The 26,666-nt window shown below is 49.4% G+C and overlaps 4 protein-coding genes across 4 annotated transcripts; 3 read left to right on the plus strand and 1 right to left on the minus strand.

Annotated features, from left to right (window-relative positions):
- Positions 1–10,044: 10,044 nt before the first annotated feature.
- Positions 10,045–11,055, plus strand: EI90DRAFT_2900636 (uncharacterized protein; the record flags this gene model as incomplete). The annotated part of the gene is made up of 2 exons (XM_039054040.1): positions 10,045–10,489; positions 10,574–11,055. Coding segments are annotated over 2 exons (927 nt in total), but the record flags the coding sequence as incomplete, so codon positions are not given.
- A 273-nt stretch (positions 11,056–11,328) lies between these two features.
- Positions 11,329–12,560, plus strand: EI90DRAFT_2901813 (uncharacterized protein; the record flags this gene model as incomplete). Its single annotated transcript, XM_039054073.1, has 2 exons — positions 11,329–12,153; positions 12,204–12,560. 2 exons carry the CDS (start codon positions 11,329–11,331, stop codon positions 12,558–12,560), a joined length of 1,182 nt encoding a protein of 393 aa, XP_038924241.1.
- A 93-nt stretch (positions 12,561–12,653) lies between these two features.
- Positions 12,654–13,865, plus strand: EI90DRAFT_2902296 (P-loop containing nucleoside triphosphate hydrolase protein; the record flags this gene model as incomplete). The annotated part of the gene is made up of 3 exons (XM_039054087.1): positions 12,654–12,986; positions 13,038–13,679; positions 13,728–13,865. Coding segments are annotated over 3 exons (1,113 nt in total), but the record flags the coding sequence as incomplete, so codon positions are not given.
- Positions 13,866–20,676: 6,811 nt separating this feature from the next.
- On the minus strand, positions 20,677–22,557 carry EI90DRAFT_3011083 (uncharacterized protein; the record flags this gene model as incomplete). Its single annotated transcript, XM_039056437.1, has 5 exons — positions 20,677–21,363; positions 21,414–21,698; positions 21,763–22,130; positions 22,188–22,307; positions 22,431–22,557. The coding sequence occupies 5 exons, from the start codon at positions 22,555–22,557 to the stop codon at positions 20,677–20,679; spliced, it is 1,587 nt and encodes a 528-aa protein (XP_038924243.1).
- Positions 22,558–26,666: the final 4,109 nt, after the last annotated feature.

A 26,666-nucleotide genomic window follows, 5' to 3' on the forward strand; every position in this document is an offset into this window, starting at 1 on the left:
AGGAAGGGGGAGAAGGGGATAGTGGGTGGGGTGGGTGTGCCCTGACACTATCCCAGATCCTCTTTGTCCTATCGTACATGAAAGGAGGAGCCATGGGAGCATGGGCAACACAGTGCATGATCGCACTGCTGACAGCAGGATCTCCCATGTCATATTCATCCATGGCCATTGTCTTCCACTACCTCCGATCCTTCCAGACTACCTCCACTCCTTCTTCACTAACCTCAGAGCTCCTGTATTCCGCAATCACCTCCAACTCCCTCGATGGTCACCACCCCCTCTTTTCAATATATTACCTATGCCTCCGGACAGCTCCAATGTCCGCTGGCGCACTCCCACCCCTGCTGGGCAATTCACTTGCTTGCCCTGCAAGTCTACCTTCAGGCCTATCCCTCCTTTCCATTTCTGGGTTATAGCCCGCCACCCCGCTAACCCTGTAACCTGACTCGTTGGTAATATTCAATCAGCTAATGTTTAACTCCATTAGCTCCGCTCTGCTCGGTCCCGCCATTCACGGGCCCACCCTTGCTGTAACTATATATACTTAACTTGTACATACGTTTCACCCTAGTGATAAAATCGACTAGAGTTGATCCCCCTTTTAGTTCTTGTTGCCAGTAAGTAAATTAGGGCACAGACATGTAACTTGGCACAGCGCTCCTGGTCTGAGTCGCTGAGGCCAAAGCCCTCCACCACGGAGACAACTCCTTCATCTTGCTTCTGGTCTCTAACATCCCGTGATCACTATGGACGACTTTATGGCAGAGCTCGATGCCATGTTCCAAGATCCAAACTGCAAAGCCACCGCCCGACAGAAGCTTGCCACCCTGCAGCAAGGTACTGACTCCATGGATAAGATCATCCAGGAGTTCGAGATCCATGGTCCTGCCTCGCAGCTAGGCAATGTGGGGCTAGTGGACCGCTTCGAGCAAGTGATTAACATGTGCCTCTGTCACGGCCCCGCAAAGTCCCCGCCCCTCTACCACTTTCTGCACCCCCATTCTTGCGCCGTTACTCGTGCCCGTTAATCTCACCATTGCCCATCACTTAGCGGCGCCGATAGTGGTTCCCGTTCTACGGCCCCATAGCAGTGCCTCCTTCATTCTCCTGCCACCACTTGGGTTCCTCAGCCATTCGGCTGATACCATTTTATTCTATTCATTTGCTTAACTAACTAGCGGTTGTTATGGTCGCTGTTGATCCGCTCCTTATTGACATTCCTTTATTGATATTTGATTTATACATATATTGACATTCTGATCCGCGTGCCTAGATTGTCGGCCTATTCATTCTGCCTCCCAACTTCGCCATCCTCTGTTCCATTCATTTCTTCTGTTCCATTTCCCTGGTCCTCATCGCTCTTTTAGTTCTGTCGTACTTATCATCCCACTCCTGTCCCGCGCCGGACCGACCGGTCCCTTCTCTGTTCTCCTTTCTTATTTATACTTGTAGTTTACTGTCGATGTACCTTAGTTCGAATATCGACTAGAATTCCCCCCCAAGTACTCTCATCCTAAGTTCGCCTCTCAACTTCATCCCTGCTTAAGTCAACGTCGCCGCAAGGTCTTTCCCGCTAATGTGAAATACGGGACAGCCTAGAACGCGTGGCGCAACGCTCTGGCCAAGTCGTTGAAGCCAAAGTCCCAACCCCACGACACCTTGCAACGGAGTAGCTCATTAGCTAAGTGACCACTTACGCTGCCGTACTCCGCTCCGCTTCCCGCGATCACCTTGAACACAGTTTCTGACAGCCTCCACGAAAGCATCTACCACCTGCACCCCATGCCCAGGACCTGGGCAGAATGGAAGCGAGAAGCTACCCTCCTCAACAACCAATGGCAGCGCTTCCAGGCAATGCAGCCCTGATTTCCCCTGTTTAAGCTGCTTGCTCCCTCCATGAGACCGCTGCTGCCGACCCCCCAGCCCTTCGCACACCCACCACCTGGACCACCCCTGCCACCACCACGACTGTGGCCCCACACCCCCCAGCCCTTCGCACACCCACCACCTGGACCACCCCTGCCACCACCACGACTGTGGCCCCACACCCCCCAGCCCCATCCCCTCAGCCAATGGAGCTCGACCTCTTGAGGGCAGACCAGCGACGAGGGCTGTGCCACAACTGCAATGCCCCCAGGCACTTTGCACGAGACTGCCCCCTCCCAAAGGTCTGCCACATGCACCTGGAGGACCTTCAAGTGCTCGCAGAGGGGCTGAGGAGCCAACTGATGGGGACACCTGAGAGGGATGAGGAGACAGAGGAAGCAGACCCCATGGAGGGTTTTCAGGAAGGCGACCAGTGAAGGATGCGTCCTGCCCCCAAGCAATAGTACCCAGTGTAAATACAGAGAGATGCACAAGTCTGCGCTGCTGTCCAAATTTCACTGGGTAATTGCTAAAAAACAGAGGAAAACCGCATCCTCAGCCAGAGAACACGCCAGGGCCACTGGCCTACCACCCCAGGTGGCTGTCTCCCCACCCGCCATCTACGTGCTCGCCAAACAGTCCCCCCATTCCCTCAACATGAAGGTGAAGGTGACGGCACTACCATCCCTCACCGTGGTCGCCATGTCAGCGCTGTTAGACTCCGGTGCAACTGGGAACTTTGTAAGCCCAGACTTTGTCCGAAAACATGGGCTCGAGACAACCCTGCTCCCCCAACCTGTCCCAGTGCGAAACATAGATGGAACACCCAATGAGAATGGAGCCATCACTGAAGAGCTGGAAGCCCTGCTGACATTTGGCCAACACATGGAGTGGGCCCACTTCACTGTGGCAAACCTGGGGCAGCAGTCCCTCATCATTGGGCATTCATGGTTGTTACACCATAACCCAGAAGTTGACTGGGTACAGCAGAAAGTTGTCATGTCCCGGTGCCCCTCCTCCTGCCAGCCGCCACAGGCAACTGCTGAGCAAACCCTTGACATAGAGCTGGGGGATGGGATTTATGCCACCATAATCCCACCAGAGTGGGGACACAACTTAAGGGCAACAACAACACCGTCCCAGCGCCAAGTGGAGGAAGCCCAGGACATGGGGGCGAAACCATCAACATTGGAGGAGCTGGTACCAGAGCACTACAGGGACTTCCAGGACGTATTCTTGAAAGAGGCCTTCAATGTGCTGCCCCCCCAAAAGCCCTGGGACCACACCATTGACCTGACCCCTGACGCTGTGGCGGGCACAGCCGGTACCACGCAAACAAGCCGATTATCACGATTCTACCACCCATGTCAAGTACCCCACTCCCGAAACACATCTACCATTGTTCCATATACCCCTTCCACGTTTTCCATATTTCTTCCGATTTTTTTCAAGCCATTCCTGACCACGGACAACCATCAGTTTCCAAATTGGGCAACTGTCACCCGCATATTCCGCCGCTTCCTCTGTATCTCCATCAATTCTCCACCGATCCGGACGAATTTGGTATCGTTGGAAAGCCCTTGTCAACACGAGTCGAACAATGTTACGAGTGACGCATTTGGTTCAGCGGTTGTTCCAATCGCCATGGTTCTTTATTTCCTTAACAACGTTAATATTTCTTTGATATTGCTTTTTTCTTAAGTGTTCCTTGTGGATCTGTTGCCTTCCTAAACCCGTCGGATCATTCGGATTTCCACAGATACTTTTTTATATTTATAACTGCCTCTTCCCTGTATTTACAAATAAGGACTCCCCCAACAGAGAGAGGTGCTCCCCAACGAACATGAAGTTCTAGCAGACGTTACCAGCGCCCAGAGCGGCGAATACGAAGCCAAAGAGGCTCAAGACATAGTGCAGGGGCAGAGTTCCCCATCAGTTTGATTTCTAGTGAGATTTACAAGATTTATCATTTTTATCACATAGCACCGGACCATTTCTCCTCCCCCTTCCTCATCATCCGAGCCTCCCCTGAGCATTACCAACCCTAGGCCCCCCCTCTCTTTCTCGTTAGGGTGGTAGATCCCTTTCCCCCTTACAACGCTAAGCTCCCCAGAGGGAAGACTTTCCCTCTGTCCCGGCCAGAGCAGAAGGAACTAGATGAGTTCCTATGTGAGAACCTGCAGAATGGATGCATATGCCTGTTGAAGTTGCCAATGGTTGCCCTGGTATTCTTCATCAAAAAGAAAGATGGGTCCCTGCACCTGGTCCAAGACTATCAAAAACTCAACGAGATAACAGTCAAGAACTCATACCCCCTCCCACTCATCTCTGACATCCTTGCGCACCTTTGAAACGTGAAATATTTCTCAGCACTAGATCTGCACTGGGGGTTCAACAATGTGTGGATCAAAGACAGAGATGAGTGGAAGGCAGCATTCGTGACCAACCGGGGCCTGTTTGAACCCACAGTAATGTTCTTTGGGCTGTGTACTGCCATTTTCCATTCAATAGTCCATGTGACAAATTTTGGTTCCGCACCTGCTCGTTGGCACGAAAGCAAGCCCGACAAAGAATAGCTCATATCTGTCAGGGCAATAGCCCCGAACCCCGAGTCACATGTAAATTAGATACATATAGTCATGTGGGCAAGCGGGAACCTCCGGGTAACCGCTTACACACCACCGTAAAATACACTATCTTGTATCACTTACGGCCTTGTGTGCTGAGCCACCTAAGACCTCACACTTTTTTAAGTGCATGAGGTGTGTTTTACAACACAACCCACAACTACACAATCTTAACATCTGACTCGGAAGCGCCTATGGCGCCTAAACACGCCCGCAAGGGCAAGGTCGCATCTGCAGCGACACTAAAAAGAAACAAGCGGTTTATAAAGAAACCACAATCTCCCATCATGGGAGATTCAAACCAAAAGCTGTCGTCAGACGACGATGAGGATCAACATGATCTGGCAATAGCAACCACCTCAGGGCTGGTCCCTGAAGGCTTTAGAAACTTACGTGGAGTAAGTGCGGGGCAAAATACCCCCAGAACTCCACAACATACCGATCTAACCCAAGCTGGGGAAGATCCATCACCTCCTCACGAGGTGATCGACTTGCACGAAAAACGCGTAAGCGCTGAACGATCAGCCCAAAAAGCTGATCGGATAGAGTCGCAGGAAACTCCAGGGCCCCACTATCCCCTGGAGTCCCCCCTCACGTCCCCAAGTCAAGCCCCAAAGGCAGACAAAGGGAAACAAAGGGAAGAGCCCCCACATCGGCTATCCGAAAAACTACTGGACTTGTTCCAGGTTCCATCTGAATGGAGGATGGAAAGTGAAGATCAACTTCTTCTCAGGCTGAAAGCCCGAGAAGGCGCGAAAATATGCCCTGAGAGCAGGATCTCCCAGAGCGCGGAAGCTCCAAAAGAACTTCCACTATTTACACTCCCACACACCATGCCAGACAAGGCAAGGTCACCAACTTCGGAGGAGGTCTCTGAGATAATGAAGAGGAGGCGAACTGAAATGAGGGAGTTCGCTGAGGAAGCCTTATGTAAAAGTAAGGAGAAACCAGCGAACAGACCCCTCTATGAAAGGGAAGCACCCTCCGCAACGGCCTCGCCTAAACAAAGCGAGCGTGGAGTGTTCACTCCAAGAACCCATTCTGGAACCCCCAGAAGCGGAAATGTCAACTGGGGAGAGTCACTGCTCGCCCAACCAAACTTCCTCCTGGAAAACCAGGAATTGCGCATAATAAACGCGATAAACTCGATCCAAAAAAAGATCGAGGAAACGAACCATAATAGCATGGCTCGTCTAGAGATAACTCTAGAAAGAATGGCCAACGCAATCGATGCGTTGACTGAAAAAATCAGCGAACAAACAGATTTGCTGAAGGAAATAAACTTCTCACAAAAAAGTGAGGAAACAAATAAACACCCCTGGACCACGGTCCAGGACATAAATAGAACTTGTGAAAAATTCACGAAAAGAACCACCAGTGAAAGCACACTGGAATATCATCAGCGACTCGACAGAGACGCTAAGGAGATCCTTCTCCCAAGGATAGGAGAAGACGATGCCGAAAGAAGGCATCGTTCAGAGATTAGAAGGAGAATTGGCACATACCAAAGGTTCGGCCAAACATCCACTTATGACGGACCTCTCGAACAGAGAGGTAACTCATTCACACCCTCTCAAAACAATGAGAGAATACAAATACAACTTCAGGCGAATTCGCCTGAAACCAAAGAAACGCTGCGAGGAAGATTTCCCCCAGCAAAAACCCCCCCAAAGGAGAGATCTCCATTGGATAGCGACCCCGCAAAGGCAGGGGAGCAAGAAGAGTACCTGGAGAAATGGTACGAAAAGGCCATAAGAATGGCCGAAGTGAGAATACTCACTCCATACCCAGAAGGAGTGAAGCCAGAAGCCCTAAAGAATGGGCCGGCATTCCCTGACAAGAAATGGTCAGGGGAGAACGACATGGAATTGTTCTGGCAGTGGTTCACAGAACTACTGGGATTCCTCGCCTCGCGAGGATGCAAAGGTCCCCAATTCGACGAAGTCCACCTGGACTGCTTGATTCATGGATTAGGGGGGCCTGCATTTGACCTCGGAATTAGACTCCGAGACGAAGCTCTCCTCAGAGGAGACGAGGGCATGTTCCTCGAAGTTCTCAACATATTGATGAGAACTTTCATCAAAGCCTCTGCCGCGTTGAACGTGACAAAGAAATACCGCAACGTCAAATACGAAGCGGAAAAAGGCCTAAAACAGTTCTACTTAGAACTGTCAAAAGCAGCATCCCAGATGGTGACGCCGCCAGACCAGGCGTCCTTCAACGCCAGGTTCCTAAACTACATTCCCCTCGAATGGAAGAGGGAAATGATCGCTCATGATAGAATCAGAGCAGACTTCTCCTCAAATGAGGAGATGTTAAAAGCAATATCTCGTGTAGACGAGATAATTGACGGGCTGAAGATGTCTTCAGCCTACAAATCAGGTTACTATACCCGAACAACTACCATGGCAACCACGAGCCGTGGCAGAGCCCTGTCAGGGCACACACCCTGACTAGCCCGGACCCGGACCCGCTTCCACCTGCCACGCTTCCCACATGCGCGCACGCTCCGCGCGCCGCATGCTCTGGACCCGGTTCCTACCCCTTCATGTGACTTCCGGGTATCCCCGGAAGTTTTGCTGATATTGTGGCCACTGTGGGAAGATGAGAAGTTAGCTTCCTTCTCATCTCCTTACCCACAGTAGGCAAGTGTATTCTACATTGCCTTTATCTATTACATCTCCTTACCCACAGTAGAGTTGTGCCCTGGACAGGGCTGGTTACACCACAGGCTGTGGACCATAGGGGAGGGTCATGGGGACCCGGGAGTCGTCCCCTGACAAGCCCTCCCATCAGGAAAGAAAGCGGAAGAGCTGAAACCCAGATGGAAGGAGGATACATCCTCGAAAAACTCGAGGAAAACTGACCAAAAGTCAGTTCCAAATTGCGGCAAATGCGGCAAAATAGGGCAAACGAAAGATTGCCCAAGACACAATATAACAAGCGATGAAAAACCAAGGCGCATAGCTGCCATGGAAATCGCGAACTCAACGGATGAAGAGTCGAAAGGCTCATCAGATGAGAAACCAGAGAACAACTCTGGTAACTCCGAAGCATCAAGCTTTGAAGTAGAGGACCCATACGAAGGACCTCAATACTCACCCGACTCAGAGGGTGAGGGAGTCAACGTCGGGACCATAAGAATGGGCCCAATGTCAGTCATCGACCACGATGACATAAATTATAAAATCAAACTGGCTGTAGCACACCAGTTAGAAAACACAGCAGACGAAAAAGTCACCGAAGCCTTGGTGGAAGCACCAAGAAAAGATGCCTTGGGGAAATACACCAAAGTACCCAAGGAAAACAAGGACAAAGGGAAGAAGGACCAAAAGTCCATCGAAACCCAGTCCCCCCTTGTTTGATGCGAAATTCCGCATCTCAAAAGACGCGGGAAAATACCCCGCAAACAGACCGCTCTCAACGAAGAGAACGCTAACGGCTCACATAAAAATAGCAGGCATAAAAGCCTATGCGCTATTCGATAGTGGAGCCAAAACGGACGCTTTATCGCCGGACTTTGTCCGCGTGGTCCACATCCCAATTCTCCAATTGGAGAACCCAGTCGTCCTTCAAATGGGGACGAAAGGAACAAGATCACAGATCCTGTTCGGAACCAATTGGACAAGGCGAAAGGTGGCAGACTTGCCACCCGGCCGCATTCATGTCCAAAAAGTTCACCAACACACAACGTAGGTACTTCGCCTACGAGCTCGAGGCACTGGGTGTCCTCGAAGCACTCATGAGATGGCAAGATGACCTCATGGGAGGCTGTGAATTCACAGTAATCACGGACCACAAAGCTTTGGAATATTTCAAAGCGAAAAACCACAACTCAGGGAGACACCTGAGATGGCAAGCCTTTTTCGCAAGCTTCAATTGCAAAATAAAATACGTGGAAGGCCACAAAAATAAAGTGGCAGATGCACTCTCACGATACTACGACTCATCAATGGACGAGGATCTGCATTTCGACGATTATGTTTCAGCGGACATCCACCTGGACAAAAATGCAGAAGATATCATCCCTGACAGAATCGAGGAATACGAAGAACTGCTACTAAGCAGTACCCTGAGTAAAAACTCAGAGAAAAAGAGACTCGCAGCGATACGTGCGAGAAATACCCTAGAGGAAGCTCTAGGGGGAGCGATAACCTAGAGGAAACTCTAGGGGGGAGCGCCAAAAATCTGGAAGAAATCATAACTCCAGAAGAGAACCTTCGAAACAATTCGAAGAAAAAGACCTCATTGAGGCAATAAAATCTGGATACTTGAAAAGCCAGATCCACCGGGAAATCCTAGAGAACCCGGGGAATTTCAAAAACTTCTCTGTAAAAGACGGGCTGATAACCCGACTTGGAGAAGGAGGAACGACCCAAATAGTAGTCCCGAAAGGGAACTACGAAAGGAAGTCCATTCGGGGAATAATCCTCGAGAACATCCATGAAACACTTGGACACCTAGGATCCAAGAAAACAGTGGAAACCCTCCGTCAACACTTCTGGTGGAAGTCGATGAGAAAGGATACCCACAAGTTCTGCAGGTCTTGCGGAACTTGTCAAACGACAAAGAAAAGCACCAGGAGAAATCCCGGAATGCTTCACCCACTCCCGACCCCAGAGACACCATGGTCGTCAATAGCCATGGACTTCACAGGTCCATTCCCAACAAGCTTGGGATATGATTACCTCTGGGTAATCATCTGTAGGTTGACGTCCAACGTCCACCTAATTCCAATAAAGACAACAACGAACGCACTAGAACTAGCATTCGTATTTCTTTGTGAAGTTGTAAGACTCCACGGCCTACCACACTCGATCATATCAGATCGAGACTCAAAATTCACGTCAAAATTCTGGCGCGAACTACACCGAATACTCGGTGTACAGTTGAAATTCACAACTGCATTCCACCCGCAAGGTGATGGCCAAGTGGAAAGAATGATACAAAAAGTAGTACAAATACTACGCGCGATGGTTAGACCAGACCAATGCGACTGGGCAGCGAAACTGTTGATGGCGGAATTTGCGATCAATGCGAGCTCGAACACATCGACAGGATTTGCCCCGTTCGAATTAATCTACGGCCATATGCCAAAGATGTGCCTAACAGCACCACTCTCGGACTACCCGGGAGTAAATGACTTCGCTCAAAAAGCGAAGGAAAACCTCATGGCAGCACATGACGTGATAATACATAATTGCGCTGCTCAAACAATCCAGGCGAATAAGAAAAGATGCTCGGACCCAGACTCCTTCCCAGTCGCTCACGTGATTTCTCTGAGGTTTAGCCGCAACTTATGTTGCCCTCCGAAATCTGTCGAGCGACTGGTACAACTTGCAACACGTGATGTTCCCACGGTGTCCTCCCACGCTCGCCATGCCTTACTTCGATCTCGTTGTACACGCTGTATCCTCATGCCCAAATAACAGTAAAAAATGTACATAATTTCCTTTCAACATTCTCTCAGCGCACAAATACAATAATGTCCACACACTCCATTATGACAACTCTCATCGAGCAAATCCAGGCAACTCCGATCCGCACTGTAATGGGCTTCATTGAGGTCTTGCTCTCAAGCAGAAACTTGGCCCTTCAAGTATCAACTGGACCAATAAAATCAGAAGAGGGAACACGACGCATCCTCGATCTCCTGTTGGCACATGCATGCAGGGACGCAGTTATTGACTGGGCGGTTGAGCAAGCCTGTGAAAGGTTTAAGAGCGAGATCCTCCAGGTATCGAGGGGGGAATCAGGCTTACATTTCAATGCATCCCGAGCTCACGCTGCCGACATCCTTGATTTTGACTTGGAAGAGATTGCGCAGAAACTTGAGGTCCTTGCACCACGCACTTGGAGTGTAGTTCAAGCTCTCCTGGATGCCAATCCCCTCGCGCGTCGACGAAAGGTTGTGACAAAAGCCTCGGCTTACGAAGATCGACATGATCTTGAAGAGCCACTCGGTGATGTGTCCAATGCAGAATGGAATGGGGGAAGTGAAGGGAGAATTGAAGACATGACGGACGATGAAGTAGGCGAGGATGAAGTGGGAGATGGAAAAAGGGCCAAGCATTCCGCAGAGGATCGAGGGCTCACTTTGCTACGAATCGTGAGTAGAAAAACTACATATAGTAACGAGACACATACCATATTTCAGAAAGGGTGTGCCATTCTATCAATAATGGCAAACAGTACAAATTCCCGTTGTAACGCATTCCAGGCCGTCCAAGGGTTCTTCCTAGAGTCCGTCAATGCTCCCGAGCGCGTCATTAATGTCCTAGCACATGGTGGTTGGAGTATCTCTGTCGTGTCAATAGTCAATATTGTGCCAGCTCTCACAAAAGAGCGGCAGGGGGAAATCAGGAAGCTCTCAAGGACTGGCCTTTGTGCACTGGCATATGACAACCTTGACTTTGACTTCAGCGTGAAGGAGCCGACTGTGGAGAATGCTGGTAGCTTTGCTAGTATAACAACAGGAACATTCATCCAGTTGACACCTGACACAACGTTGGATGACCTACGCTTTTCAAAGGAGCTATGGGAGAAGAGCCCCCTAAATCCCAGCGGACCCAAAGATTCCATGCCACCCGTTCCACCACCGTACGAATACATTGTTGCTCGCGTAAAAGAAGCCCTCCCTGGTGTCCGTTCGGCAATCCTCTGGTTCATAAAGAGTATACTGGTGGAGGACTACCTCCATCCTGAGTACCGGGACCTCCTTGGACCCATGCCGTCCTCGAAGTGGATTAGTGTCTCTAAATCGGTTCAGTATCCAGCGCGGGCAATGCACATAAAGGCCTCAGAAACAGATGGAAATGTCGAGATTGTTGAGAATATGGAACGCCAGCTTGGTACCCCTGACGAATGGTATGATACATACGTGCGCCTATGTCATGGTGATCTGGGGACTCAAGAGCGACACGACACGACGACATCATTCCACTCCATTGAGCGAAATGGAAAATTGCGTTTGCAGTGGCTCATTCCAGTGCCCGGAGTCTTCCATATTCAGATGGCTGCAGTAGACGCTATATGGAGAATACACCTTAGGGGTCAGGACAGGTGTGAAAATGATACCTTCGAATTATTCAAAAAGCTCCGTCCGAAAGATGCCTCAAAGCTTGCAAGTAATCCAGGTTACCGTATGCTCAATGATGGAATCCAGCATCTAATCCGAGCTCACCTCACAGTCTACTGGGAGTTGACCACAGGATTTCAAGACCTATCGGAATTCGCTGGAACGGAACCATCCTGGGATGAAATCGAGCTGTTGGCACATCGCATATTCAACGAGCACATCGCCGGGGGCGATTTTGAGGACATACGTGGAAGGCCCAACACCGAGCGTGATCACAGAGGTGAAAACCGAATGTTGTTTAATCGAGATGCCTTGCTGTACACCCTTCTTGCCCAAGCCACAAATACTGGTGCCATTGGCCTCATGAAAGATCTTCTCTGGCATTGGGTTCCAATGTTCCTTGCATGCGGAAAACACAAATACGCCACTCACCTTTCCAAATTCCTACGTGATCTACATCTTGTATTTCCGTTGCGGCTTGCAAGCGCCATAGAAAACAACTGGCTATGTAACCCAACGGGATCTGAAAATGGATTTAGGGGGGTGGATTGGTGGGTGGAGCTAAATAATTTATACACGAAAGTAAGTCTTTATCGTTCAACCGGCAAGTGACTTACAGTGTGGCCCAAAAGGTGATATTCTGTGGGTCAGGCTCAAATAGGACCTTGACACACATCATCAATCAGTCATCACTGATCGAGCTCTATCGATCAGTGCATGTCAATATCGCGGACAATTTTGCGGTCACGCGGAGGTCAACTCGGCACACACGAGCTAATATGACCAACACCCTAAAAGATCTCCAAGAAGGTATCAGGGCACACGTTTGTCGTACTCACACACAATATTCTGCCATCACCACGGGAGTGCCAAACATGTTAGTCGTTGGACTCACCGAACTCTTGCTGTCTAAAAACCAGCCGGAGGACAGTGCAGAGGAAGTAGAAATAAGTGCCCGTATTGAAGAGTGTGACTTTGACGCACTTTAGGACATTGTAATATCTATGTAGAGTGACGAAAAATAGGCGCTGAGCGCAGAAAGGGTGCTTCGGCATATTCCGCATCCTATTCCCGACTCTAAAATGGTCAAGAACACCCGGCAGCGAGCCAAACCAACCACTGTGGAAGGGCTTCAGCATGAGTGCTCAGAGTATTTTGGGTGGCAGCCATGCCGGTGGCAGAGTGAGGTTGCATTCAATCTCGTTGGCCGAGCAAATCAAATTTCTATATCCTCCACTGGCTCGGGGAAGAGTCGCGTCTTTTGGTTGCCAATGATCTACGAGAGCGGGCTTACCATCATAGTCGTTCCTCTCAAAAGTCTTGGTCAGCAGCTTGCCGACGAGTCATCAAGGGAAGGGTTCCATGCCGTCTCGGTCACCTCGGAACTTCTAGGGGAATCACCTGGTCTATTAGATGTATGGCAGCCCTTGCATTGCTCACCTTGATCTGACTTGAGGTATCCATAGGAAATCAGGAAATCCGCGTTCCGGACCGTAGTGCTGTCACCCGAAATTTCAGTGGATCCGCGTTTCATGAAAATATGGACTGACCCGAAATTTAAGCGTAAAATCGACCATGTCATAGTGGACGAGGCCCATTGTGTTAGCCAATGGGGGAGGGACTTCCGCGTTTCATACCTTTGGCTATCACGCTTACGTACCGTGTTAGGGGATGAGATTCCATGGTACCTCACCTCAGCCACACTTCATGTGGCCACTGTTCGCGATGTACTGAACATAATCGGACTGCCAAAGGATACGTCAATCTATAGACGTTCCAATGATAGACCCAACATTCACCTGTGCGTGCGTGCAATGAAATACACTATCGCATCGCGCTTTGACCTCGCATTCTTGGTCCCCCCCAATGCAAAGCTGGATGATGCAGAGTGGGTTCGGCAGTACATCCCGCAATTCCTCGTTTACTGCAATTCACGTGCGGATACGGAGAAAGTGGCCAAGTTCTTGCGGAATCGCCTGCCTGCTGACGCGTGGGGCCGAATTGTCTGGTATCATTCAGGAATGTCCGAGCCGTTCAGAAGAGAAATGATTGAGGCCTTTGAGGCCGGTGAGATCTTGGGTATCTGCTGCACAGATGCCTGTGGAATGGTAAATAAGCCACATCCTGTGTTTAGAATTTACTTACGTGTTTGATAGGGCCTCGACCTGCACCGCGTCAAGATTGTCGTCCAGTACCGATTACCAAAGAAGATTGATGCCATGGTCCAACGGTTTGGGCGGGCAGGGCGTGATCAATCCATAGACGCCATTGCAATTCTCATGGTAGAGAAGGCCTACGTTAATAAGGGGCAACGTCAGTTATGGACGACCAAATTCAGCGACGTACTCACAAAGAAACGAGGGGCGGCTGAAAGCAACGCCACAGGCCCACAGAAACGCCGCATACTAGGTGAACAAGGCAATACATTGGGTTCTCCCGTTGATCCCTATGAACAGGCGATGAACGAGGAGCCGAGTGCTGAGGAACTATGGCTTTGGCAGCAGATAGAGACAGCCTCTTGCGCGAGGGCAGTGATTCCCCTCAATAACGCCACAGAGCCACCCATATTCAACACAGACCAAAATGAGGAGGCTGGAGATAGAGGCGACGAGGACGACAACAGCCATATTGATGAGGAAGAAAATTGTGATCAGTCACACACTCCTGATCCGGTGGTGCCCGACACAAAGAAAGGGAAACGTCAGAGGAAGAGGGGACCACAAACTAGTTCGTCCAATGACGAAATTGACTTTGAACTTGCCACATTCCTACATAATGAATTCCTTCCAGCCAGTGACCCTCGTGCTGGTTGTCGACGCAAGGCCCTCAATCACCTGTATGGTAACAATTTCCTAAGTAGGTCAATCAATTGAGTTCTCGAAGCCCACTCTCACGCGAACAACTTCCAGGGTGTGAACCATTCTGCTGTGTGCGCTGCGCCCCCCGGGAGATCACCTCTTGCTGTGATATCTGCGACCCCGAGTGAACTACAGGCATGGTAGTTACAGATACCCCGCTGAGGACCAAGCGTAGACCAAACAAGGCAAAGCTTGATGCGAGCCGTCCGCTCACGGTTCTCGACTCGATTTTGAAACTAAAACTCGAGACCTTTCGCAAAGAGCTGCACGCCGAGTACTGGGGAGACGTTGAAGACTCGCTCATTGGCCCCCACCTCTTCCTCACAAACACTCAAATCGTTCACCTCTGTCATCTCACACATGCGAACGCCTTGCAGAATATCGACGATCTCTGCAACAATTTCGAATGGAATTGGATGCCCCGCCATGGCGAAAGGCTGTTTCATCTCATATGGAGCATCTGTGAGCCCGGCTCCACCTCAAATGTCCCCGGGAATACCGTTGACTGCCCTGTCGACGCTTCACGGTGCATGCCATCAGTCAATGAGCCCGGTACCAGTGGCGCCGCCATACCAAACCCAAAGAAGACAGCGAGATCGAAGGCCAAGATGGGTCCTGGTAGCCAACGTTGCAGTGCATGCCATGCACTGGGCCATAACAGTGCGTCACGTCGTCGCTTTGGCATTCATTAATTCACAAAATGTTTTATAGAGTCAAGCCCGAAGTGTCCCCTGAAAGCTGTCCAGAGCCCAGCCAATGTCAATGCCATTGCCCCAACCCCCTCCCAATAATCCCTCGTCCCCCCCGTCCCCTCTATTTCCTTGATTTGTGTTATTGTCAACCAAAAAGAATGCGACAATAACATTGTCTATACCCTTTACATTAATAATATCGTACCTTTTTCTAAACCCTTATCTTAAATTAGTAGTTCAGAAAAGTTTGGAACCTTTAGAGTTATCGGGTCGGTCACCTCTCGTCATGGATCACTGAGTAACCTGAAATCAATGCATTTTGTATTTGTGCGCTGAGAGAATGTTGAAAGGAAATTATGTACATTTTTTACTGTTATTTGGGCATGAGGATACAGCGTGTACAACGAGATCGAAGTAAGGCACGGCGAGCGTGGGAGGACACCGTGGGAACATCACGTGTTGCAAGTTGTACCAGTCGCTCGACAGATTTCGGAGGGCAACGTAAGTTGCGGCTAAACCTCGGAGAAATCATGTGAGCGACTGGGAAGGAGTCTGGCTCGGACCCGCCTTTGAGAAAAGGCGAGCTCACATACTTATCCACGGATAAGCTGAACCTACCCAAAGGCAGGGCAGGAAAACTAAAGCCCTTATACATAGGGCCTTACGAAATTCTGGAAACATTTCCAGAAATGTCAAACTACGTTGAAAGAGGGCTCGCGGCTCTCTATGCCGACTAAGCTCTTGCCAAACTCCCTAAACTCCTACTTTCTTGACTAAACTCGCTATGCTCGATCCTTAACTCCGGTGTGGGTTCTCCGGGTTTCCGCAAGGTCCGGGCTCAACAAATCCACTACCCACTCGTTGCAGGCTAGATTGTTGCCCTTATTCCTACTGTTGGATTCCACACACTCACTCCAACTCTAGCGCATCCTAGCACCTTAGAGAAAATGGGGGAGGGGAGAACTTCTATTCCAAAATCCAGTATGTACAGGATATAAGGAACAATTATTTTTAGAAATAATAGATGGCAAATATTGGTGCCATATGGCACCTGGGTACCTTATTAGGTGAAATAATAAAAAGGGTAACAGTAACAATAAAAGAATATCAATCAATAACTGAAATGATGGCAAAATATGAAAATAAAAGAAAATATGCGATATCTCAATGGATTTGCGGAATTAAGGGCCTAAATTGGAAATGTAGCCGGAGATAACTCTCACGCAGCCAATGAACATTTTTACCAATTTATTAGACGCCGTGGGAACGAGTGAGGCTGGAATTCTGGGTTGCCGCTTGAGATTCCCACGCCCGCACATGCCCGTGGTGCCTAACTTGCCCAACATTGAACTCCATCAATTCTCCACCGATTGGGGCGTTCTTGATATCGTCAGAATCGTACGAATTAGGACTATTTTTAGATACCGAATCCGTATCGAGTTGTCGCATGAATGGAAGGGATTTTCTAATCGTGGAAACGGGTATCCAAGCCGGCGCTGCGTGTGGGTGATTATCCCGCCTACAACGTCCTCAAGTTGCCACCACAACTTGAACAACGTGGAATCCACCCAAGATTCCATGTATCCCGGCTCGCACCTCATGAGCCGAATGACCAGGAAATCTTCCCAAATAGGGAAGTAAACATATTCTACGATTTTGGGGAAGACCCCGATCGTGAAGCAGTAGTTCGTGAAATCCTAAACCACGTGTGGGTTCACAACGAACTCTGGTTTAAGGTTAAATGGGAACTAGGGGACACCACATGGGAACCCCTAGGAAATTGCAACGACCTCGTCCACCTGGACGAGTACCTCACCTTACAAAATGTAAGGGAACCAGAAAAACTCCCTATCAAAGAAGACAGGGAACTCTCGGCATCACTACGCCCCCAAAAACGGAGGCGGAGGAAGTAAAGCCGAGGGACGATGGCCCACAGCCAAGAGCGTGGGAAAGTTCTGGGCGAGTAACTCGCCCGGACAGCCACACCATGTACTAGAGATCACATGGGCTAGGCGAGTAACTCGCCTAGACCACGTGAACCACAGGCTCACGTGCAAAAGAACACACAACTGCGGCGAATCCCATGCATGCAAGAACGAAAACCCCTCCCACCACCACGAGTAACATAACGACGAAATGTCGTTCTCTGGGGGAGGCAACCCTCAGTTCGATCCAAACAAACCGCCAGATATCGAAATACAACAACCCAGGGAGCAAGGCTCCCCGGAACAACAACAACACCAGGTGCAGATAAGCGCCATGGATTACACGACACATGCAGCACAAATGAGTGCTGCGAACCAACAACCATCTGCGTTGCTAACAGGCACCGCATACCCCCAGCCTCCCCAAAGAGGCTTCCAACCATACGCGGTGCAAACTGCACTGATGGCGCAACAAGTGCCATTCCAGGGGCAGCATTTGCTGCTGCAGCCCCAGGCATACTCCCCAGGGAACTTCCCTGGCCAGATCAACCCCTGGATTAGCCAATTCGGCCCAGGTCCAACAACACCCCAGCCAAATGCAGGCTGGGAATCAGCCATTGCGTCAGCGGTAGCTGCTCAGACAGGTCAGCTCCGTGAGGAGCTGAAAGAGATGAAGTCCCTCGTAGGAGGGAGACGAGGGAGCGACAGCGGCTCCTCATCCAGACCGTCCAAACGGGCACAGTCTGACAACTCGAGGGCGTCAGAAGACGCCTGCGACCATTGCGCCCACTGGAGGCATGAATACAACAGAGCACGAAGAGATGCTGAGGGCATCTTTGACTCTCTGAAAGACACAGAGAGAGAAGTCGATCTCCAAAAAAGGGAGATCGAATTACTGAAACGTGAGCTCAGAGAGGCACGCGCACTGGCAGACCTCACTGCCAAACCCATCATGACGGGGGCCTCCCAGGTCAGGGGGAGGGGATATGGTTCTGGGCCTCATGAGGTGCGACCCCACATGGGGACTAGTGCATCAAGGGGTGGGGCACCAACTATCCCGCCACCCCGTGGGCAGGCGACCCTGTCCGGGTTGCATAAGGGCCCGCCCTCAGAGGGGCAAACCCATGTTGAGGGGAAGAGGGAGAGCGGTAGGCAACCAACAGCAGACCCTAAAACGGGGACCACTGCCAGAGGCGGCGGGCCGCTGAGTACCTCAGCACCCTATGGGCAAGCTACCCTGCAGGGAAGTGTCCACATGCTATATGAGACCGCCGAACTCAACGAGTTCGGCAAAGTCAAAGCTCCAGTCGACATAACAATTGACCCCAACTTCCCCATGAGGAGAATAGCGGGGTCAGAAGTGCCGCATACGCTTGGTGGACAAGCGTGAGTGGGAAAGAATTCGTACACTGGTATGAACAGGCCGAAGCCACCTTCAAAAGCGGCAAGGTACATAGAACCCTTCGTGAAAAAGTGAAGGAAACCAAGAAATACTTCTTGGGACTCCCGAGTATCACAAGACTCGCGGAGGAATATAATTCCCCAGAGAATAAGGGGAAAATCTCCTGGGAAAGTCTAGGCAAAGCTGCCTACTTAAAGTCCCAGTTCAAACCACTCAGGACTCCTGAGGAACGTGCCACAAGAACTGCGGAACGGGAAGCGAAAGCTTCCAAATACCAGGAAAGAGACGCAAGTCTCCATGCTGGACAACCAGCCCAACAACCATCCTTCCCCACGGGAAGAACGGTAGACCTACCGTACTCTACACCTGAGCCAAGCAGCTCAGGAACACAACAACCCGCTCCCACCCAGGGAGCACCCACTTCGTCAAGCCCACAGCCCAACAATGAACAGACCAGAGTCGGCTCAGACAGACAGAATTATTTGAACAGCTCCGCAGGGTGTTTGATTGTTTGATTTTTCTATAGCACACTAAACTGTTGAAAAAGCAACCAAAACACTAACACAGCACCGTACTCAACAGGTACACTCCCCCACAACCAGGAACAGGGAAAACTGCACTCTCAGTTCCGCTCTTTCAGCGCTAACAGCACTTTCCGACATTACATTGTTCCTTTGATGGCTCCTATTCACTTTGATGGTGATGACTTCAAAGCACTTGTGCTCCGCATAGACACCTATCTAGGCTCAGATATGATGGACTTTCTTTCTGGTGTCAGCAGCTGCACTGTCAGACGCTGGCATGCATGGTACAGAAGGTTTGGCCATTTCAACCCTGATTTGAACAAAGGTGGCCACGAACAAAAGCTCAGTAAGGAAGATATCCAGGTATGTATTCTATATTCTTATCTAGCTTATTTACCTCAACTTTACATAGTTTCTTATTGGCTTGCTGGATGCATGACCAGACTTCTTTTTGGATGAGCTTCAACGGAAGCTTATTGATGGGCATGGGATGATTGTCTCCCAGTCCTGTATCTGGAAGACCCTGTGTCATCAAGGATATACTATGAAGAAGGTATGAACAACCAAGTGTTTTGTTTACTGTAATGCAACTTGTCTTTCAATTAGGTGCAACACAAAGCTTGGGAACGCAATGACGAAAAGTGTGCAGAGTGGCACCAGGACATCACTGACAACTACCTTGCTGACCAGCTTGTCTTTGTGGATGAGACAGCTGTGGACAAGCGCAACTCACTTCAGATCCAAGGATGGTCACAAAGAGGGTACAGAGCAACAGTTCATTCAAGCCGTTCAAAGGGCAAAAGGTGTGCGCTTTATTTTGGGTTGCTGAGGAACTAATCTTCAGATCTTTCCATAGGTTCTCAGTGCTCCCAGGGCTGTCATTGGATGGCCCATTGTATGTTGAAGCATGAAAAGGATCTTACGATACCGAGGCATTTCGTCACTTTATTCACAAGTTGTTAAGAAAAATGAACCCCTTCCCACTCAAGAACTCCATTATCATAATGGACAACTGTTCAATACACAAACATCCCTCAATCAAGGACCTGATTGAGCAAAAGTACACTGAAGTTTCTAGTTTTCTTGGGGCCCAGTTGGTGACTTACACTTTTTTCAGGGGATGCAAATTGATTTATCTCCCTCCTTACTCTCCGGACTACAACCCAATCAAAGAGTCATTTTCAAAATTCAAACACCTTTTGTGTCGCGATAGCACACCTTTGCGGGATGTCATGAATACTGAGAATGATATGTTGATTGAAAACCATTTGTGCAATACCTATTGTACCATTTTGCCTGAGGATGCGAAAGGTTGGTTTAGAGATTGTGGTTATGATGTAGACTGAGCATTGTCAGGGGACGACTCCCGGGTCCCCATGACCCTCCCCTATGGTCCACAGCCCTGAGGTGTAACCAGCCCTATCCAGGGCACAACCTACTGTGGGTAAGGAGATGAATAGATAAAGCAGTAGGTAAGGTACACTTGCCTACTGTGGGTAAGGAGATGAGAAGGAGTAGGAACCGGGTCCGGAGCATGCGGCGCGCAGAGCGTGCGCGTGTGCAGGAAGCGCGGTGGGTGGAAGCGGGTCCGGACGCGGGTCCGGGTCCGGGCTAGTCAGGGTGTGTGCCCTGACAAGCATGCATTGTAACATTATTAACATATAAACGATGGGGATGATAAACTAGTTGAATCTAGTTGCCGTCTCATGAAATTCTCCAGATTTTGTGGTGCATTGCATGGCACAGCTTCTCAGAAAGACCATGAGGGATGTTGACCCCAAGTCCGTGAAGCCCATCGCTCAAACAAGCTCTGGATAACTCACCTATGTGGAGGTACCCCAGGTCATTTATCTCCACCAGATATTGACTGAAGAGCAGTCCATCTGGATTGAAGTCTGAGTCATCCTCGAGTTTGTCTAGCCAGCGTTCAACAGTGGGGAATGCTGAAGGGGGCGGAGTAAGGTCCTCACTGCTTTGTGGAGCTAACTGCGATAATCCTGTTTGCCAGTGATAATCTCCATAGGTATGGGAGTGGCTGTCAGCACTATAACCACCCGGGAATGGGTAGTGATGAGGGAGGAAAGCAGTCCTTGGATCTGGAAAGGGGAATGGATAGTGATATGGTGGAGGATATGCAGTGTACATTGTAGGCCACATAGAGGGACCAACTGGAATGGGACCGCTTTGGAGAGGAGCATTCGGCATGAGAACCATTTCCGGTCCACCATTCACAGGGGATGGCAAAGTTTGGGGTGGTAGAGCTGGTTGAGAAGTGGATTTTGTCTTGCCATCGTTCTTCTTTCCACCAGGTGGAGGGGGGACTTCAGCATCAGCAACACTTTCTCTGACAAGATACATCGGGGGTTCTTCAAATGAGGCAATGCCGTTATCCTGACACAAGTTAGCAAAGGATCATTAGTCATGGAAGGAAATGTGCATACAACTGACTGGGCCCAGCGCTTAACGGCAGACTTGTTCAAGATAACATGTTTGCCCACATAGCCAGGGGTTGATAATACACAACAGTGCGACTTATGTGATTTGCAGAAATCATTCATCTGCCTTAGCTTCTCTTCAATATCACGGACTGGTAGTTTGGGGATTTTGCATTGCTTGGGTTCGGAATCATTATCAGAATTTGAGGGGGATGACGAGTCTGGCTTATATGACTTAAGTTTTGCCTTCTTTGACTTCTGCTTGCCATGGGGTATTTCATCTTTCGGAGGCTGTTGAACAAAAGATACAGTTAATGTTGATCAGCCCAGAAACTTCACAATCCAATTAACATACCAAATTACTGATAAGAATTGCGACAGATGGTTCCTTCTTCCCCTTCACTTTTTCGGTCACATCACTGATCATCATCTCATAATCAGTTTTGTTGTCAACTGCCACTGGGTCCTGATTCTTTGGCGCTGAGTACATTTTCCATGTGAATTCATGCTTGAAAGTACGTGTCTCTGAGAAACCTGAGACTTCAACGATTGCTGCGCACCACTCTCTATATTCCTTGGTACTTGGCATTCTGCAATATTTGTACTTGCCACCGATGTTGACCATGTAAGTGATCCCAAAGGCCTCAGGCCCTTCAGAATCAACACGAAAGATCTCATGTTGCAGCACCTGGTTTGGTGGGGATGGTGCTGGTTTGGATACGTCTAAACACCAAACCCAGTAAGCACTGATTTGGTTATGGAGATTTGACATTTACTTACCATTCATCCTTAATGAATCCGACATGCCAACAAGCTGCAGTGGACCCTCTTCCTCCACAGTGCCCAAGTCTAGAGTGGCAGCGTAGTTTTGTGATTCCGTGATGCCACCAGGCAATGTTCCTGGTTGCACAGTAGCAGCAGCAGCTACTAGTGCATGTAATCCACTCAGGTCAGCAGGATTTTGAGCAGGATTTGGCAGTGGTGACACAGAAGGAGGGTGGGAAGGTGGTTGTTGTCATGGACGCAGATTTCGGTGGGGGTCCGAAGGAGAAGCCATCTCCAGGGATTCTGGCTGAATTTTCTTCCATGCTGAGTGCAAGGCCTCTACCCTTGGTCCCTGTGCACCCACCCGCTTCCCTCCCCCTTCCATTGTGCATGGAATACGAAGCGCAAATGGAAGAATAAATGGAAAACAAATTGCATGCCTCCGGAAGAAGCTGTTGGTTTGGCCCCAGGAAGAGCAGGCATGGAAAAGGATTGGCATGTAATATAATGCTCCATAAGGGAGAGGTACTGAGGAGAATGGAGAGGAAAAGATGGTGGTGATGTAAGCTCAGGTTGAGAATGGGGGATTGCATAAAGGAAGGGTTGATGGACATGCACAGAAATACAATTTTTTTTGAAGACTCCTATCAATTATACAAAAGAGAGATCCCAGGCCACATCCAAGAACTGTCAGGGCACACCCGCCTGACCCAGGTCCACCCGGACCCACCCAGCCACACCACACCCGCTCCCCGCTGTCCAACCCTCTCCCTCCTCCTTCCTCCCTCTCTTCCCCTTTCCTTTCTCTCTTTCTTCTCCTTTCTTTATCTCACTCCTCTCATCTTCCTTTCTTGTTTATTCCTTTCTATCTACATGGACCACCTTCCTTTGTATCAATGTACTATTGACCCGTCCGGCCCACACACCCCAGACAGCTCCCCGCTGTGCCCAGCACAAGCGCATGCAGCGGACGCTCTTGGGATCCCCCATGGGGACACCCAGATGCCCACGGCTGTCTCCGAGGATGATGTGGCGCTCGTCATGTGACTCAAGCCGCATGTACATAAATGTACCTGAAGTGGGAACCGAAGAAGTAACCTTCTTCTCACATCCCCCACTTCAGGTAAGTAGTATAGTCTTCCCTTTTAATAATAATAACACATTCCCCACTTCAGTCTAAGTGGCCAGGGACTGCTGTCCCTTCCTGGACCCACCAGCACGCACGCCTGGTTCGCACCCCGCGAGGGCCCTTCTGCCGGGTGATACATCCGGACCCCCTCTACCCCGGACGCGTCCCTGACAAGAACTCCTTTCCACCAGACTTTCACCGCACCACACCCTGCTGTTGAGGAAGACAGTGCCAAGCCACATTGAGCACAGTCTTGAACATGCAGCCTAATTAAAAAACGAAAAGAAATCCTATCAGTTAGAAAAAACAATGGGTCTGAGATAAATGCCAGAAGAACTCACCACCTGACTTTCACTGTGCTGCACCCTGCCATTGTTGAGGAAATCAGGGGGACGGTATCAAGCTACATTGAGCACTGTCATGAACCTGCAGCCTAATTAAAAAATGAAAAAAATCCTATTGATTAGAAAAAAAAATGGGTCCGAGACATATGGAAGAACTACTCACTGCACGACTTTTATCCCATTTCACTCAGCAGTTGTTAAGAAAAGTGGGGGGGACTGTGTGAGTCACTGCAATGGCACACAACCTGATTAAGAAATGAAAAAAGGCCTATCAGTTAGAAAAAAAAATGGGTTTGAGATATTTACAAGAACTACCTACTGCCGAATTTTCATCCCTTTCCATCCAGCCATTGTTGAGAAAAATGGGGGACTGTGACAAATGTGAATTTATAAAAAACAAGAATTAGGATTATTGGTGGTAAAGTAATCTGTTCTTTGTCAGGCTTGCTTTCATGCCAATGAGCAAGTGCGGAACCAAAATTTGTCATGTGGACTATTGAATGGAAAACGGCAGTAACTCCCCAGTGACCTGCCAGACTATGATGAACGACATCCTCCAGGACTTCATTGACCGTTATCTGCTACATGGACGACATTCTGATTTTCATGTTGTAGGAGGGATGAGCCAGTAGTACCCAAACAGCACTATATAATGGTCTACAGACGTTACCTGGGACCTGGCACACAATCCCCCAGCCCCCCAAAGCTCGTTGTACTTCCCCCATCATCTCTGTATTTTTTGATATTTTTCCAGACCAGGTTATGGCCACTTAGTTTCCATATCGGGCCGCTTTCATGGTATTTTCACCATAACTCCCCCAGTTCTTCTCCGATCCAGACACATTTGATATTGTTGGAAAGCTACCGTCAAGACGAGTCGAACAAGTCTAATATCAGGAGATTTGGTGCAGCCGTTGTGGAGATCGTCGGAATTTATCGAATGTGTGACCATTCCCATATATTTTTCATGTATACTGTTGTTTTCTTTGTTCTATGTTGTTCTGTCCGTTTCTATCCATCCCTAACACCGTCGGATTTCTCAGACATTGGCTTCGGTTATATACAAGCATGTATCTAGTATGAAAAGAGATCTTCTCCTCCTTCCCTGCTTAAGTGCCAGTCCGACAGTACCGCATCTGGGAGTGTGTGAACGAGTTCAGTTAGGTTTAGGGCGACATTGAGAAGGCAGGACACCTTGCTCAGCCCTAGGGAAGGTCCACCAGTTGGTCTAGTTGGTTGTTCACGGAAGTTTAAGTTTTCGGACCTTGTAGTAGGAAGGTCTGCCAGTGAGTCTGTCAATGCTGCAGTTTTGCTCCTCCCCCTTCGTTACCTGTGTGTGGGTGTGAGGGTGGTCTGCTCTGGTTCAGAGGTCTGGTGCCCCTGCAGCCTCTTCAGCCCCCCTCCCTGCTTGCAGAGCTGGTGGTCCTTACAGGGGCCAGAAGGGTTCTTTGCTTGGACGTTTCAGGACTCAAGTTATCATTTACACTCATGTAGATAACTTGCGCATCATCGCAAGATATCTACATGAGTAGGACACAATATGTGGAGTACACAAGTGAAGTTTAGGATGCAGGATGCTGAGGATGATGGAGAACTCATGCTGCCATCGGGTCTAGCGCCTGTTTGTCATGGTTCTAGTTTGGTAGAGGAGGCAGAGCCCTCTTTGACAGTGGACATGCTGGATTACTCTATGCCAGGCCCTCGTAGCCATGAGGTGCCTAGGTTTGCTGGGAAGGACATCCTGGAGTTTTATTCAGGAGTATGAGCTGCTAGCGAGTGGCTCCCAGTTGTCGGATGAACAGAAGTGCGAGTTTTTGGTGGGATATTGTTCAGAGAAGGTTGCCAAGGTTGTTTGGACCTTTCGCAGATGGAGGAAGCAGCACTGGCTTCAGTTGAAGTTGGACTTGTTGTGTTTTTATTTGGCAGAGTGTGGAGAGAAGGTCTACCACATGAAAGACCTTAGGGGATTTGCCAAGAAGGCCAGGAGGATCAGGAGTCGGTCTCAGTTGGACGAGTACTCGAGGAAGTTCAGGGTTATTGCAGCCTCACTTGAGGAGAGGCAATGCCTGGACAGATTCGAGCGTGATGCATACTTTTGTGAAGGGATTAGGCCAGAGAGGCTTAGGATTGCAGTTAAGTGCAAGTTGAAGGCACAGCACCTATGGACAGACCCAAGGTTACCCCCAGACATGCAGAGCATCATTTCCGTGGCAAAGCACTTGTTGAGACATCGAGTTTATCATGGTGATGGGTCAGACAAGGACTCTGATGATTTAGATGGTGATTCTGACAATGAATCCAACATGGATTCGAGTTCAGATGATGATGATGGGTCGAGTACAGAGGATTTGGATGTTGATGATGAGTATGATGGATTTAGGCAAAGTAACCCTAAGTTTTCGAGGGAGACTTCAGTTGGGAAGCAAAGCATGGCTTCCAGAGTATCAGAGGAACATAGAATGTAGCGCCAAAGTTGAGACCGGTGTATGCGGAGTCAGAGTCTAGTTGTGAAGAGCTGGACTGGGATTTGGCAGAAGGAATCACTCCAGCCCAAGTGTCAGAAGTTGGATTGGTGGATTTCCTTCAAGAGAGAATAGCAAGTCATACTGTAGGAGTATCCCCTGAATGGGATCAGAGTTTCGAGTCTGTAGATCAGGATTTTGGTGCGATAGGAGTGCCAGAGTGTGGGAACTTGCATGATGAGCAAGCAGAAGACTTGAGTGTGGCATCCGACAAGTGGATGCAGAGTTCAGTGTCTAGTTTGGAGCTACCTGTTGTTAGAACGGGCAGATTCGGACGACTCCGGAGTGGAATCGGAGACTTAGCGTGGAAGGACCTCGGCCTCAGCAACTCAGGCAGAGCGCTGTGCCATTGCTGGTTGTCCTGGGGGTCCCTAATTTCGGATCTAGCAGAGGGAAAGTCTCTTGGGGGAAATCAAGTTGATTTCAGACTGAGGTTGCAAGTTACTATGTACATTGTATATAAGGAGGGGTCTGGGATCAAAGGGAGCAAGGGTACTCT

The sequence above is a fragment of the Cantharellus anzutake genome, assembly GCF_015039405.1.
Source record: "Cantharellus anzutake strain C23 chromosome Unknown EI90scaffold_1, whole genome shotgun sequence".
Classification (NCBI taxonomy): domain Eukaryota; kingdom Fungi; phylum Basidiomycota; class Agaricomycetes; order Cantharellales; family Hydnaceae; genus Cantharellus; species Cantharellus anzutake.